This window comes from Cuculus canorus, chromosome 1 (assembly GCF_017976375.1).
Source record: "Cuculus canorus isolate bCucCan1 chromosome 1, bCucCan1.pri, whole genome shotgun sequence".
Classification (NCBI taxonomy): Eukaryota; Metazoa; Chordata; class Aves; order Cuculiformes; family Cuculidae; genus Cuculus; species Cuculus canorus.
Genome location: NC_071401.1, coordinates 143,627,094 through 143,643,777, shown reverse-complemented (window position 1 = coordinate 143,643,777; position 16,684 = coordinate 143,627,094). Strand labels below are relative to the sequence as shown.

The 16,684-nt window shown below is 45.8% G+C and overlaps 1 protein-coding gene across 5 annotated transcripts in view; it reads right to left on the bottom strand.

Moving 5' to 3' along the window:
* Positions 1-16,684, bottom strand: part of SLC6A12 (solute carrier family 6 member 12) — a 49,620-nt gene that overhangs the window by 25,948 nt on the left and 6,988 nt on the right. For all 5 annotated transcript variants that reach the window (XM_054062307.1, XM_054062326.1, XM_054062338.1 and 2 more), the window contains exons 2-8: positions 14,567-14,763; positions 10,824-10,958; positions 9,540-9,680; positions 7,853-7,940; positions 6,150-6,282; positions 3,171-3,305; positions 869-972 (exon numbers count right to left, since the gene is read on the bottom strand). In XM_054062307.1, coding sequence (XP_053918282.1) covers positions 869-972; positions 3,171-3,305; positions 6,150-6,282; positions 7,853-7,940; positions 9,540-9,680; positions 10,824-10,958; positions 14,567-14,759 — 929 coding nt within the window. In that variant the 5' untranslated portion in view covers positions 14,760-14,763. The remainder of the gene's footprint in view (positions 1-868; positions 973-3,170; positions 3,306-6,149; positions 6,283-7,852; positions 7,941-9,539; positions 9,681-10,823; positions 10,959-14,566; positions 14,764-16,684) is intronic.

Here is a 16,684-nt window from a genome sequence, read left to right as displayed (position 1 = left end):
AGCATGTTTGGGCTGGAAAGCCATCCAGAGGTAAGCTGCCAGTCCAAGACTCCTAAGGCTAGAGGAAGGCGTCAGTGCACTGCTCTGTTGGTGACAGACACCCTTCAGGAGAGCCAGGGGAAAGTATTAATTGCCTGACCAACACTGATGGTAGAACCTATTGGAAAACAGAAGAAGAGGAGAGGTAATTGGTGTCTCAAGAGTATCATTACATTTTCCAATCCATGCCAGAGCAATACATGAAGGAAAAACAAAGCCTTCTCTCCCTGGGGCCCTGTGGAAGGTGTCAGAAATGGTTCTGATGGTTTCACTGAGCTCCATGTCAAGCCATGAAAAAAACAGATCTGTAATTCCAGGGCAAAGAGGAGGCCAGACAGATGTGATTAATGTTCTTGGTAGGATCAAAATGCCACTGGCAGTACCGTACCCTGAGGTGAAGCGGTGTAGAGAGGGGACCCAGCCATGATCTTTGTATCACCTCCCTTGCCTCACAAGCAACAGCAGAGCTGTCCATGCCACCCCTGCTCACTCATCCCATCAAAATAGCCCATTGTTTCTCCATAGTGGCTGGAGGCACCCTCAATTTTCATTCCTCCTCCTACTCCAGTCTCTCCTGTTGCCAAGTTGACTCACATGGGAGAACACTACTAAAACCGTTTTCTGGAGGTCCCACATTCCCTCAGCCACTCTCCATCCCTACACTCAGTACTCTGCAGCTTCCACTATCTGAGCAGCTCATTAGCCAAAGCAAAGCAGCATGACCTAAGATCTTCCCAGGGACAAAGCCTGACAGCCTCAGTTGAAGCCCGGTGCTCTTTGTTTCAAAACAAGTTTCCAGAAGGATGAAAGAAGTCCAGGCTCCTCTTACCTGTAACAGTTGTTGGTATATTTGTTGTAGCTGCCCAGAGCTGTTAGGCACCCCTGGCAAATGGCATAAGAGAAGAGGATCTGAGTGCCTGCATCCATCCAGACCTGGAACAGAGAAGGTCACTGGTCTCCAGATCTGGTAACAAAATAAATAAATGGTTGTGCCTTATCTACCAACCCCTCCATCACTGTAGAACAAGCCCCATGAGGCAGAGAGAGACTCAGTGGGCGTAGAAAATGGGATACCTCTCTGGGAAAACTGAGCTATAGGAGTGAAGGCCCTCTAGAAAAAGGCTCCTGAGAGGACTGTATTTTCACATCAACTCAAAGCGACAGGGGGCACTGACTGATACCAGACACCGCTTCTCTGCCTCACACTTTTGCTTTCTGAGTAGAAATGGCATCTCTGGTAGCATGTCTTTGGCTGAAGTTGGCACTGCAGGTGTCTGTGGTCCATGCTTGGCTCAGGGTTCACAGAGCCACTGGTGAGACATCCAAAGGGAGGGTCAGCGAGTCCTTTGCATGATCAGTGCATTCCCCTCCCTGCTCCCAAATCTAGTTTCCCACATATCTGAGGCCATAGTGCATGGGGAAGGGAATTAAAATTACCAGACAGAAATTTCAGGCCAGTGAGGTTTCATGAACCGAGGTTCCCCTCTACTCTAACATTGCATAGGAAAAACTGAGCAGTTTGTTCCCTGCTGCTCCAGTCTTCTCCCCTGCGGAGTTCCTTGTCCATTTGGCGTGCTGTGGGCTGAACTGCAGCACTGCTCTCATGCCCTCCCAGGGAAAGCCCTGACCTGCAAGTCAGCAGGAAGGCAGTAAAAGAGCCCACTTTTCTGTTTGTCTGTATCTCACTCTCTTTTCCCTCTAAGAGAACTCCAGCTGCAAACATCCAGGCAGCTGTAATTCAGCAGCCTTCAAAAATCCCATCCCAGGCATTGCTGTTTAAATGCACATGGAGGTCTCATAGATACACGTGTACATGGGAGCCCTTCAGGCACAGGCACACATCCCACATTACACCAAAGCCCCACATTCTGCCTAAACTCAGAATCTCTCACTCGTGTTATGCTGGGTTGCAGCAGCCTGGAAAGACCATGTCAGCTTTAGTTAGTCTGTGAAAGATAGGGAGGTTTTCAGTGAATAAGCTCTGACCATGAATAAAACACAGTCAGCCCCAGTCACTCTCCTGTTATTTAGTTTGATATTAAAATGCCATCTAAGTTCCGTTGGCTCTTTGCGTTCAGCACACCGCAGATTTTGTATTGGCAACACATAATTGCATCTGAAAGCCATTTGGGGGAAGACAGTGTGTTTGGCAGCTGGTTTGGGAGCATTTGGGGGCTTGGCCATCTGGGAAGATGCAGGAGGTAAGCTGAGACTGTGGGTTAAGCATATTGCTTGGCTGCCTCCATGAAAATATTCAGCAGTGGAATAATTAGCAGCAGTGTCATTTAAATGCCTTTCGACGGGGGGTGTCTACATTAGCACCTCCCTGGGAAGAGGGAGGCAGCCTGCACAGCGTTGCTAAGCCCATGTGGAGAAGGAAAGCAACCTGCTGCTACAGAAAGCTACTGAAGCAGACACCCCAGCAGAATCCTCCACGGGGGGTCTTGCCACCTGCAGCCCTCAAGACTGCTGCCCACCTTCTGCCAACTTTGGGCTGCCTTGCAGGTGCTGGATTTGGCTCTACCACTGCCTTAATCTGGACTTGCCCTCCCTGGATACACAGCATCCTCCCTGTGAAGAAGTAAGCTCCAGCAAGTGGTGGCAGGGACCGACACTGTCCCTTCCACTAGACCCTGACCTAAGCAAGTGGAACCAGCCCCCACGATGGGTGAAGTGAACCTGCTGCACAGCCTGTGTTATCTCCATACATTCAGGCTCTGCAAGCTGCGAGCACGTGGGCCATGGGCTCCCTGGGAGAGCCCTTTGGAACCAAACAAAGTGCTAACCAGGCCAGAAAAAAAAATGAAAAGTGATAGATCATTTGCTCTCCCCCTTCCTTAATTACTTGCGTTTAAGACACAGCAAACCCATCTGTTACATGCTGAATATTTCATATACTCTCCCGGTTTTGCTGAGTGAAAATGACCTAATATGCCCATATGCTGCAGATGCACAAGAAAAAGGTTGTGCTACACAGGGCAATTAGACCCCTCTTGACTCTTTTGAGGAGGCTTCAATGGTTTGCCAGTCTTCTTTCAGAGAAGATAGCTAGAGCCTCAGCTAGCAGCAGATCCAAGGGCCAGGGCACTGGAAACCTTCCTGTGGCCAGCACTTGCCTGACCCCCACCCACCTGTGGGTCTGCAAGCCTGGAAATATCTGGCTTCAGGTAGAAGATGATCCCCTCGGCTGCACCCTGCAGCGTGACTCCTCGCACCAGTAGGATAATAAGCATCACGTATGGGAAGGTGGCAGTGAAGTAAACAACCTGTGGCCACAGGGAAACAAGAGGAGAGAGGGTCAGCAAGGAGGGTGGGGTGGGGTGTGCAGGCATCACTTCATCTCATCTGCAGCCTCCCACCCTGGCAAATGTCCCTGGAGTCTGCTATTGGCTAAGGCTGCTACTGCTAGCATAGGAGTGGGAAAGAAATTAATCAAGGTTACATCTCACCAGTGATTTTGTTAATCTACATTGTGTTCCTCATCTAGGACTCTGTCAGTGGTTGCTTTGCTCTTTTTCTCTTTCCAGTCAGTGTAATTTCCTTGCTTTCAAGCTGTTCTCTTCATCTTTCTAGAAGAAACCTAGGTCTCGTCCTGTCACTAAGTTTTAATGAGGAGTTATTAAAATGGTCCTATTCCCAGCAAGAGTTTTCCAAATTAAATAGCAATTTTTGCAGGCCAATGTGAGATACATCTGAGGGGATATCATAGCCAGAGGTGCTCATGCAGCTTTCTCATCCCTTCAATGCCTCAGAGTTAGCAGGTAAAAAATGGGGGCACCTCGAAGTCTTTAAAGAAAATATATTATTTTTGTAAAACCTTCTTTTCACTTCTTCTTGTGCGTGATGTAAAGAAATAGTGCAGTAGAATTAATCATGTCTAATCCATTACCTAATGCAACTTATTTTTTCTATTTGCAAAATATCCATGAGAAAGGTGCAACTTCTTTACATATATTCATTACTAATATTCATCCAAGTAAAGTGAAAACTTGTTTACTCTATGAATTCATAGCAAGGTGCCTAAAGTGACTTTTTTTCTGCTTAGTGATAATTGGTTGAATAAGTCACAGTATGTGGCACTTCTGCTGTTCCCAATTGAATGAAAATGCAAGCAATTTTGGCACAAGTACTAAAATCTACCTTCAGAAATCACTTCTTGGGAACATTTGTACACATCAGCTGAATACATAAGGAAAGAAAACACTGGAAGAGCACAAGAGTGGGCAAAATGAATAAAAGAAAAAGGCTTTATAGAAAATGAGTCTTCATCTAGTTATTTGAAATTATTTTCCAGAGGTCACTATTGTTTCTTTAAGTTTGGACTCTTTAAATCACAGAAGCATAGACACGAGACCCTGGCAGGGCTATCTGATTAGAGCAGCATCTCAGTCAAGCACAACATCCTGTTTTCTCTGCAGCTATTAAACAAAATTATGCACCTACTCAGAATTCCTAGGACCTCCCTACTGCTTATCCTAATATGCAGTCAGCAAGGAAAAAGAAGGAAGGAGCTGATTTTTTTTTGACAGTATCCCTGTAAAATTCAAAATGACTACTTGCAGAGAAGACAACTGGCCTGTCTGACCTGTAGTATGCCTTGGGCACAGAAAAACTCACCCTGTGTTGCTGCACCATAGTATCTGGCTGATGAAAACTAAGCCCTGTATCCCAAAACTCGTGATGGAAAAATCTTCTTTGGTCCCAGGAAAACCATTCCATCTACTACCTGCACTCACTATTTCCTTTCGTCTTTTGGTTTGACTTCACCTAAACAAATCAGCCCAACCAGCCTGGATGAAATTCTTCAGCTTTCTCCTTGTGCAGACAAGCTCTGCACACCGGGACAGCACCAGGGAAAGGAGAGACTCAGTGGAGAGGGCTCAGAGCTGAAGGGAATCTGGTACGACTTAACTATGCTTCCATGTATGCCTCTCAGACTCAATCTCACAAGATCAGAATGATACCTTTTATGAAGATGGCACCGTGGTATTCAAACCAGGAAGCATCAGAGATTTAAGATTTAAAATGCAGAGCATCCTCTCTCCCTGTAGATATGGAGTCTGGCTCTCCCTCCTTGAGAAATGACGGACAGCAGGTCAGCACCAGCAAGAGCCAGAGTCATCAGCAAAGACTGGGATATATGCAGTGAGCTGAGCAAGCTATTGTCTTGCTCTGTTAAAATGCGTGCCAAGGTAGGAGGTGGGATTTGACACTGAAACAACACGAGTGTCTAGAATTACAGGGAATATGTGTAAATACTAGGGATAGTGATTCAAAGGAAGAAGTCTGTTGCAGAAATTGGTTCCCTTCCCTTTGAGACATCCCCTGGCTGCCCACAAGACCCAGCCATCAATAATGACCCACCCATCTCATTGCAGCTCCAGGAAGGAAGGAGGCCCTGAACAAGTTAAGGCCATAACAGCGGTCCTAACACCCACCTCAAGGCATCACACACTCATTCACTCCAGAAGGATAATCAGTCCACCTGATCTACAAGGTCAATGTCAGCAGGAAGCATCAGCTCCCTCCTCACTAGCAAATGCAGAAAGTGACCTACTAAGCAGAAAACCACAGGGAGAGTACAAAGGAGAGCACAAAGACAGAAAGACAGCTTTCCTGTCCCAAGTATTTTGCAGGATAAAGAAGCAGAAGAGATTCATTATCTATTCACTGAGCTCGTTACAAGGCAGCAGCTTGTCTATTTTGATCAAGTGTTAAATTATTGCCAGCAATACGAAGTTTGCCATACATGAGGATCTTGTTAAAGCCACAAGCCATAGCAGGACAACACTGTAGTGACTGAACGGTTCCCAAGGGCCCTTGGGGAGTATTCATCAGCCATTGTGGTTATCTGCAAAGAAAAAGGTGACCCAGGAATCCCTTCATTTCTCTGCTCTTTCCCTGTTCTTCCCTCCCTGTTTGACCTACTCTTTTAATCTTACAGACCAAACACTGCCAGTGTAAAACAGTATGGCCCCATCAGATTTTAGGTTTGACATTGATGCTGTATGTCTCTGGCCTCTACTTCAGGAAGAGGGAAGAGATTGGGAAAGAAATGTTAGATGGGTACAAGGAGGCTTAGGGACCAGGAGGACAATCTCTGTTCCTACTTTGCCTGTGGACTTGACCCCTTTCCAGATGCAGAAGTAGCAGATGATCCATGCCAGCAGGAGACACAGAGCCAGCTCCCAGCGCACAGTGCCCAGTTTGTGAATACCATCCGTGAGCCCCAGGACTCGCTTCCTGCCGGTGTCCAGGGACAGGGAGAGAAGCGTTAACATCCCCAACTCCACCTGTCTGTACAGATCTTTCCCATATTACCCCATCCAAAAACTTAACAAACTATCTATAACACATCTCCCAGCCATGTGAATCACTCCAACTCTACCTGGGGCACCCTTCTCTGTCATTCCTGCTGATGCAGCTCCACTGTGCCCTGCAGCTCCCCCAAGCCCTTCCACTCTCCAATCACCATGCCCGTCAGACCTACACGATACAAAATCACCACCTGCTCCCCATTGCTCCCCGACCCTGGCAGCTGCCCAGCAGACACTACTCAACCCAAAGCAGGCCACCAATGCCATCACCACCCCATGGCCACCACTCTTCCTCTGGCCATCCCATACACTATGGACACTCTCTAAATAAGCATAAGTGGCTTTTATGATTCTCATGCCCCTCCTTCAGCCTCGTTCCTTGAAGATTCAGCATCATGAAGGTGGGCCACATGAGACCTCAGTGCTGCAGCTCATGCAGCCCCCACTTTTGATGCCTCTCCACACCTTTCTCCAAACCAATCTCATCAGAGTCCTGTTAGCTTTGCAACCTCTGCAGAAAACCTGAACAATCATTTCAGAGGAGTCATAGCTCTCACTAAAAAATATGTGCAAAGAATAGGCAGGAGAAGTGGTCCAGCAACTATGCATACTCTTCCTGCACCCACAGGCACATATAGTCTTCTGCACACCCTGTGGTGGTCCCAAGGGGCAAAGGGCTCAACCCTTTCAGAGGCACTTTGGAAACCATAAATAGGAAAACAAAACAAAACAAAACAAAACAAAACAACCCTGCAGAAGCTGAGCCCCTGACACCCCTCTTCTTTATGAGACCTTCTTCAGTTGAGTGTGGAGAGGCACTGTGGCCCCGGAAGTCAGTTCAACCTTTCCAGTCTGCAGTGACGACCCTCTCTGGGGCACTGTCTGGCCTGCTGCAGGACCTCTCCCTCAGGGATTACTTATTGTCTCCAGCCCCATGACTAAACCTCCATGAGGCCCTCTCTGGCATCTCACACCTGCATCTCAGATCTCTGCCTCCCAGGGATGAACATGAGCAGCCTGATGGACCACTTTCCTTACGCACCGAGAAACACATGGACAGAAGGGAAAATGTTGTTTTGTTCCTTTCTGCTTCACTGTAGAGAACTGTTCAGTCTGCCCTGGTTTCTTATGCTTTCCCGCCAGCAGTAGCCTGCAACACTCAACACAAGCACCCCTTGCTTACAGCAAGTTCTCATCTCCTTTTGGTGTCTCCTTTTGTGGCCACACTCACCCAGGAACCTCAATGCCAGAAAGGGAACATGACCGTGCGTCTGTGCACACTGCAAGGAGCCTTTGGGGTATATCTAATCCTCGTACCCCTGGGCTCTTGTGCCAATCTCTTTGGCAGCTCAGGGTGTTGTGCTCCCCATGTTTAGGTCTGACACGTGGCACCTCACTTGGTCCTACAGAGATGCACAGTCCTCCACACAGATACTCCTACACCTGCAGCCTTCATATGAGATAAAAGCCTGAACAGAGGGAAAATAATCACATACTCCCAAAACTCAATCATTGAGGATGTGGCGTTCGCTGGCATGGTCCTGTTTTCCAAGCTGGAGCTATTCAGAATGTCCACACAGAGATCTACCAAAAAAAAAAAAAAAAGGAAGCCAATGAGCCACAGAAATTCTCCAAGGCCTCTCCACAACGGATGATCTTTCCCCTCTGTACCTTAACCCTCACTCGGACAGCACACAGACCCTTCACTCTGTGCTATATAACATTTCATTTAAATCTTTCATCTCATTAAGCATCTCATTAAACTGGTGCTCCCCAGCTACAAATCCCCAGTCCAGCAGTAGCCAGAGGTATTCAGGAAGGAGAGTGGAAAGAGAGAGCAATTCCCTGTCAAAAAGAAACCAGATAGCTGCAAAATATGGATTATCAAGGGTTAGCCACTATGAGTAGCCAGGACAGAAAATCCCATTCTCCTCCCACACCACACATCATTCCCTGCCCACACATGCACATGTATATTCACACACACCACAAATGCCTTCATGTTCCACTCTGTCATCCCCAATCATATCACATCGCACAAAACTCCTGAAAACAGAGGAGATGTGCTTTCAAGAAACACAACTCATCTTGCATTTGGCAAGAAGATAATCCAATGGAAAACCAAGGAAGCTCAGCTCTGGCTGGGAAGCTTCTGCTTGTTAAGAGAACTTTTGTGGCTTGCCTCACAAACAAACCCCTGCTGGAGCAGCTGATAGGATCAGATCCACTCTGTAAAAGTCTGATTACCTGTGCTGGAATGAAGGGGTAGAGGAAGCTGTGCATGAACCGCACATAGGGTAGAGAAGTCTAACAGATAACAGAAATTAATCATCGGACCCAAAAGAAGGGGAGAGAACAAAGCTGCCTCTGAAGATCTTACCAGCCTGGCTTTCCACTGAAAACAAAACACCCTGTCCAACGTGGTAAAAAAGGCCTCTCAAGGACATCAGATCCATGAGGATTACTTCACATCTACACCATCTTCCCAGGCACAGCCTAAGTGCCTTGAATAAAACCAAAGCCATGTCTTCCCTGCTGGGCTGTTATTTGAATTACGGGAATGAGTGGAAGAGACCCCTGGCCAATGCAATTGAATAGAGGCTTGTATGGATGTGATTAGACCAGAAAAACAGTGCCTTTAGAGTTTTGTGTTACTGGCTCCTGCATTGGGAAACCCATACTGGCAAAATATTCTAAGGCAGGCTTGGTCTGATCTAGCCAAAAGCTGAGTGCACAAAAGAAACTCTTCAGTGTGTGGCAGCAACTGTCCCGATAACTCCAAATGAGTCAGATAGCATAAGGGAATAGCAAGATAACTAGTACCAGAGCTAATGAAAAGCTCCTGCCACATGAGGAGGATTCTAGATTGGCTTGGAAACTGTCTCAACCCACCTACCTCTTCTGCTTGCCAGAAATGTGGATTTTTCAGTGAAATCTCAATGCTCAAATCATTTCCACATGGAAACAGTTTTTCTGTCCCTTGCTGTTAGGCGCAGGGTCATACCACTTACCCTTCCTGACACTTGCCCGTAGTGAATTAAGACAGCAGGAGTCCCCAGCCACTTTGCAACTCATCAGTGGTTTTTATCTGAATCATTTTTATTTTTTTTTTTTTTTGCTACAAACCCCAAAGAATTTCTAGGAATTGGGAAGGATCTAGAAGCTGATCAAGGGCAGGTGTACCTGAGTTCCAGGGGTTATTGCAGCTGGCCCATGGTAGCACTGTGCTGAAGGAGCTGAACAGGTAGAAGAGTGCCCAGGACAGGATGATTATGTAGTAGATATTCAGATACCACTCGATGACTTGTGAGGCGTATCCAATTCCTGTGAAGGAAAGCAAAGGATGTGAGGATGGCGCTGCTGACCAGTTCCCAACATGTCAGGCTTAACCCCAAACAAAGGCATAGACCATGCTGTAATAAGAAGGGTGCAATACCAACCACATGGCTCACTAGTGAATAGAGCAAGACCTACCTCAGGGAAAGAGAAAGGATTTTGAGACTGCGCGTGCAGACAGGAAACCTTGTTGGTATCTCTAGACAGGTTTACAGAGGAACAGAGAGAGAAAACATTTTGCTGATAGGAAAACCTTTTTCTGACTACTGTAGTGCCGCTGTATTACATTGCCTCTCCTTTGGGAAAGCCAGGTCTAGCCTTAAGAGAAAAGAAATGTTACTGCTTGATCTCCTCCAGATCACAGGAGTCTCCAGCACAGGAGGTCCTCCCAGGAGAGTTTCAAACAGCACTGCACGTTTGTTCTTGAGTAAACTAAACAGGTTTATAATCTGCCTGAGCACAGGTTTCTCTGTCTGCAAATTCGTGAGTAATAAGTTTTCCTCTGGACAGGAGAATTGTGGAAACATTATATTCATCATCATATTAATGCCATTAAACATCCTTCCCCAGGATCCCAGGAGTTCTGCTTCTTACACCTATGTTTTAACTACAACCCCAGAACACCTCCAGGCTGTCAGACCAGTGCATGCACTGTGATTCCCCAAAGTCTGCAGGACACCAGCCTGCAAATGCTGCTACAGCAGCTCTGGGCACAGCAATGGGCAGGGAAAGCGCCATAAGCCAGCAAAGCATTCCTCATCCTCTTGTCTCTTCAGTATTTGTCCTGGGCTATGTGCAGCTATTTGTGTATTTGCACATCCGTCTTCCTCCTTCTGTTTCTCCTCTCTCCTGGGCTCTGAGCATCTCAAAGCAGAGGTTATGGCTCGGCAGGACCAGCACAGCCACCAGCCTGCACCACACACCCTCAGTCACCTACTGGGAGTTCAGGGCACTGCCCCTGCACACACAGCAGTCACCAGGATAGATAACAAGGCTGGGAGAGAGATGAAGGGAGGGATAATAAAGGAGAAATTAAAAAAAAAAAAAGAAACAGATTAACATTTCCAAAAAAAAGCTTTGAGTCACTAATTGTTAGAAAGTGCTTCCAGCAATTCCTGTAACTTGACTCACCTTCAAAAATGGGACAGATCTTCCTCCAGGCAGTGACCCCTCCCTGGCTGGTGTACTGCCCCAGCGCTGTCTCCAGGAAAAACAGGGGGATCCCACAGGTGAAGAGGAAGATAAGGTAAGGGATGAGAAAGGCTCCTGCAGAGAGGGGTGAGATGCTGCTTCAGGAACCACTTTAAGACCTTAAACCCATCACTCCTTGCCAGGTTCCTGGGGCTACAGCTGGACTCATCTAAATAAGCACAATTATTTCTCCAAATTAACCGTGCAACCTCTGCTAAAAAAAACAAAGTCTCCGGCACAATCATTTCTCAGAAAAAAATACAAATATGGTCTGTCTTGTGCTACTGCAGTACTTCTGAGTTTGGTCTTGGACAAAATTTAGAGGTAAAGAGTAATAGGGCTAGGGAAAAAAAAAACTGGAGAAGTTCTCCCTGCTTAACTCTCCTGACCTCATTCCAGCTTTCAGCAGGAGTCAGGCAAAGCAATATGAGTCCTTGTTTCACATAACTATATTTATTCTGCCTTTCCCAGGAGTCACAGCAAAACTCCCACTTGCCCAAAGGATACAAACCTGGAGGCTAGTGACATTTTTTGGTAAGAAATAAATTTGTCGACATGTAAATTTTTTGAGACGTATGTCACGTCAAATTTGAAAAACAGTTTGCACTAAAAGCATGGAAATAGGGGAAGGGCAATAGAGTATCTGAGTATATTTCCAGCATTTTGAAAATGAAAAAGTTTAACTGCTCTCTTCAAATTTTTTATTAAAATACAGAGAAAAGCCTTAAGAAAAATCAGCCTGAAATAGCCCTCAGATTAACCCCTGATTGAATGGCAGAGGAAGGTGAGAGAGTGGGTTTTTTCCCGCAGAAACAATGACCAACAAAAATAATGCATCAGAAAAGACAAACAAAAAGAGGTTTATGCCCTGTTCAACTGTCTGAACTTTATTTTCTTTCTTCCCAGTTCTGCTGCCAAACTAAAACACCCAATACTTTCATTGTTCTGATCAAAGCTGCTCCTGGGATCTCAGTTTCACTGCTCACCTCCCTTCTATCACCTCACAGTCTTTCTCCCCATCATTGCTGTAGGTTTTCACTCCTTCACTTCCCTCCAGACAGGCCAAGGAACTGCTTTCCTCTCTGGAACAACTGTTGAGGTCTTGCCATCCCATAGAGTAAACTTTTGGTCATGAGTACCTCCTGTTTCCAGGACCTGGAGAGCATCTCAGCTGTTCGCAGGATGAGGGCCCCTTTCTCAAATAAGCCAGACATTTTCCAGGCCCTCTTCTCCTCTGCCAGCACAGGCATTTGCACTGAAATTCCTTCCCGTGACAATTAGCAACTAGGAACTCATCTCCTTGTTCTTAAGCCAACGATGTTATAATAACAAGCAACATCCACATTTCCCCTAAACACAGCTGTGTCATAGCTGCAGGGAACCTGGAGGCAGAGGAGGGCGGCTGGTTGACAGAGTAGTTCCAGATTTGCAGAGCAAGGAATGGGAACTGCGTGTGCTAAATTAGAGGCAGCTGCTGCTTTCAGTGCTGCAAGACATCTATCTGTATGTCAAATCTGCAAGACAGCTTTATTATCCTGCACCCAGATGAGCCTTTCAGCAGGTCCCAGACCCTCTACTCTGGTATAATTTGTCCAAGAGGCTGATCCATTATGGCCATGGAGTAATGAGGGCTTTCTTACACCTCTATTTTCTTGTCTGTCTTAACTTTCCCAGAACAGTTATGAGCTGAAACTCCAGTTGTGACCTGCTCCTCAGTTTTCTGCTCCGTTGGAGGAAACTCAACCCTGGCAGAGGCCCCCAGAAACAGATTTTCATTCCTTACAAGTCAACAACAAGTTCAGGATGCTGAGCAATTAGATCAAATTAGAAAGTGCAACCATAGATAAGTTTACACTTGGTTGCTTTAGAGCAAGTTAGCACAATTGGTTTTATGACATCTGTCTTCACAGCTTTATAACCATCTCGGTACATTCACAAGTGGAGAAAGATGACAGGACAGTGGTCTCCAGTTTGAGGTGGGGGGAACTGGGTGCAGCACTTATAGGTGGAAAATGTCTTTTTTGCAATTTCAAGGACTTTTCCAATGGTGAGAATATCTCTTGAGTGTCATGGGAAAGACAGTGCCTTGTCCCATACTAGTCTGTTGGCCATCTGGTTCCCTAGAGGACTAGAGAGACAAATGTACCTTCTAGAGCAGGAGCATGCTTTTTGCAAAGGCAGTGTGTGAGCTGTGAGGAAAGGACTCTTCCATCCTAATCTTTCCCAAGCCTAGCCTTGTTGGCCTATGAATCACAGCCTTAGATATTCCAGAGTAGTTTAATGTGATAAAAAAAAAAAGTTATTCAATAGATATCTAAAATTAACAAAAGCAGCCTTTTCACTTACACTAATTAGCATACAAATTGCAAGGACTGCCAAACCAGATACCATAGGCATAAACTATGCAAAGATATCATCTGAATTCAGGAAGGAATTTTCCATACAAAAAAACATGACTTCTCTCTCAAAGCGTCACTGTAGAATGGGCTGTTCAATCAGATGCACCACTAGTGTTTGCTAACCCATGCCAATCTGACTTGATTTTGGTGCCTTCAGCACCTACCATCAAAACCTCAGACAAGATGACTCAATGATCTGTTAAAAAACTCTCTCAGGATCAAGAAAAGCTCAGTTTCATTTTCTTTAGCCATCCTTTTATCCAACCCCTGTTTGGTTCAGAAGAGACATTGTATTGACTCCTGTTTGATTTGGACGCATTCCAGTAACAGCACAGGGGACAGGAACTTGGCTGTCCTGGGATGAACTACAGCTGAATCCTTCATCCACTGGTGAAAGTTCACAGCACCTTGGGAAAGAAATGGCTTTGTGGCATGCTCTGCAGAGAAAGAAAGTTTAAAGTAGGGGTAACATGCAAGTCCCAAAGTTTCAAGGTGTGTCCAGAGAAGACGAACAAAAGAGAAGATGTTGCTGTACTCGACATGTAATTTATTACTCCTCCTTTTCTTTTATAAAGTTAGATTTTAATTCACAAAGAAAAATTAGTGGCAGTCAATTATTCTCTTCCTCTTTCCCAGTTTCATTTTATTGATGTAAGAAAGTTTAGGTTTTAAACATCTAATGATCTTACTGCAGTGTCATTGGAAAAGGGAAAGTCATACAGGAAATAAAAAGCAAAAGGAACAGACTCTTTCTGAGGATGGATTTTCCTAACAGTAAGTTGACCACTGGGAGTACTATTGTGGGAGAAGAGGTAGCAACATCTTTTTAGCAGGTACCAAGCCTTAGCAAGGACACCAACACTATCACACCATCAAATCCTTTCCTACTTACAGATAACAAGGGCTGAGAGAAGTGGGGGTCTCATGGGGTGGGAAAAGGGTGTTGTGTAGAAGGAAGTTCCTTCTGCCTTTCTGGCCACTCATAGCTTTCTGATGGTTTCAGGCGGCCATCTGTCTCTCCAGACACCCAAAAGCCTTAAAGAGTTACCAAGGTTCAATTTAGCATCCAAATCTGGGAGAGATGCTTTGAGCAACAGTGCCCTCTGAGGAGCCAGATTCTCTCTCCACTGCTATTCCTCCTGGTTTTGGCAGGAGCTAACCTGATGGAGGAGAGAATAAGGGAGTGCGTATGGGATCACATGAGGTGTAGGAGAAAATGGATTCAGGCATCTATGTAGGTCATGCCTGCAGAGCTAGGACAACTCACGCATGCTATGAACTTACCACCACCATTCTTGTAACAGAGGTATGGGAACCTCCACACATTACCCAGGCCAATGATCTCCCCAGCCACAGACAGTATAAACTCCATTTTGCTACTCCACTGGCCTCTCTCTTCCATATCCTCCTTTTTTATCTCTTCAGGAGCTGTGATGGCCCCATTGGACCCTCCTTCCTTAGCCGTAGCTTTTGTCATGGCTCTGTGGGACAGAGGAAAAAGAGCATGGGATATAGGGAGCTGCTGTGAGACGTGCTGGTGGGAAGAGGAGGGAATGGACCAGTCATCACAAGACTTGTACTCCTAGTATCACCATGAGGTTCCCCTCTTCCTTTGGAAAATGGCTTATTTATCATCATCATGAAACATTTTTCCTAATTAGGCCTGTGAGACAGAAAGTCCATGATGAAGGGACAGAGGAAAGGTCACTGGTCAGGTGAGATGAGTCCATCTGACTGACCCCTGAATTCACACTGCCCCCACCACAGCCCCCTTCATCCTCCCCAAACCACCAGCCTTAGCATACCTCCATCTGCCCCTCTGAACCCTGACTAGATGCTCTGCATCTCCATCATTCCTGGAAACTTGGCCAGGACTTTGCAAACAGCAGTTCAGAGGAAGAGAAAAGGAGCAGGAGCTGAAGAGTGGCACAAGGACAGAAGCAGTTCCCCATGTGTTTTATACAGCAACTGTCTGCTTCTGGAGTGGTTTCGGAGGAACAATAGTCTGAACAAGAATGGATGACCTACTACCTTACTTCAAGGCACTGCTGGGAGTACTGTGTTGGACCTCCTGGACACCACATTATAGTACCATACAGCCTGTCACCTAAGGAAAACACACATGTGCTTACTTGACCTAGGCTCCCTTCAATAGCAAACAAGTATGACCACCAAACCTCCAGCTCCACACCCAATCCTGCGAAGAACACAATGCAAGGAAGCGAAGCCCCTGAGATAAGTAAAGGGACCTCATACTTGTGAGGTGTTTCAGATCTGGGCAAGGGCATACTGAGATTAGACAAGCTCAAGTATTGCAGTGAAAATATTAGCAGGAAAAAGTTCAGCCATGGAAACATAAAGCAAAGTCAGTGCTGGAGGAGGTACATTGAATGTGACTGGGCTTGTAGGATGTTACAAGGAAGATATTCTTTAGTCTATACTAAGCCCTGAATTATGTTTAGCATTATCTTAATTAAGCAAAGTTAGTAGCTACTTATTATAATACACAATTTTCTATCATAACCAAAGTCCTTCAGTTGGCTAGTTAATTTACATCTAGTCAAAATTCACACAGACCAAATTGAATCTTCTTGTTGACAACATTTTCATATTGTTTACAAGCATTTGATTGTAAGAAGAAATTGAAGTGTGAAGGCAGAAAACTCCCTTTGACTTAGCTGAAAACATTCTCCTCAAAAGCTTGCTCTAAAATGTTACCTGAGGTAGGGATGCATGTGTGAGTCCAGCCAGAAAGCACAGACGTAACATAAGCAGAGTGGCTGATAACTATGACAGAGAGGTCCTAACTTACTGGTGGCATAACTGAGAAGAAGTTGGCTTTAGAAAGGATGATTAGCATCAGCAAGAAATACACAGTCCTGTATTAGGATTAGGAAACTACATTGCAAACAAGTCTCTCCAAAGCAGCAGTATCTCTTCTAAAGGCTTCTGTCCCCACCAGCTGCAAGTGCTAAGAAATCAGGGCATGGTCCCTTCACATTAACTTATAGATTCATTTTTCTGGTAGTTTGATAGCTTTTTCAATAGCACATCTATCTTTCCCTCCATGCCTTCCGAGGGCATATCTGCATTTCCAGGGGAGCAGAAGGCACAGCAATCTGCATCATCCACACTACTTAACTCTTCCTCTGCCCCAAGATCTGCTCCGGACCACATCAGCTTGTTCTCCCCCAAGGAAAGTCCAACCATAGCTCTGAAGATGGTTCAGTTCAGTGACCTACCCAGTCACTTGAATAAGCAAGACATCATCACGGTTGATGTCCTCTACCTGGTAGGATCATCAAGTCTATCAATTAATCTTTTGCAGTAGGATGGCGCACCAGGACCAGGATGGCAAAGCTCCATATGCCTAGTCTCTCTCCAGTCATCTCCTTCTGGGCT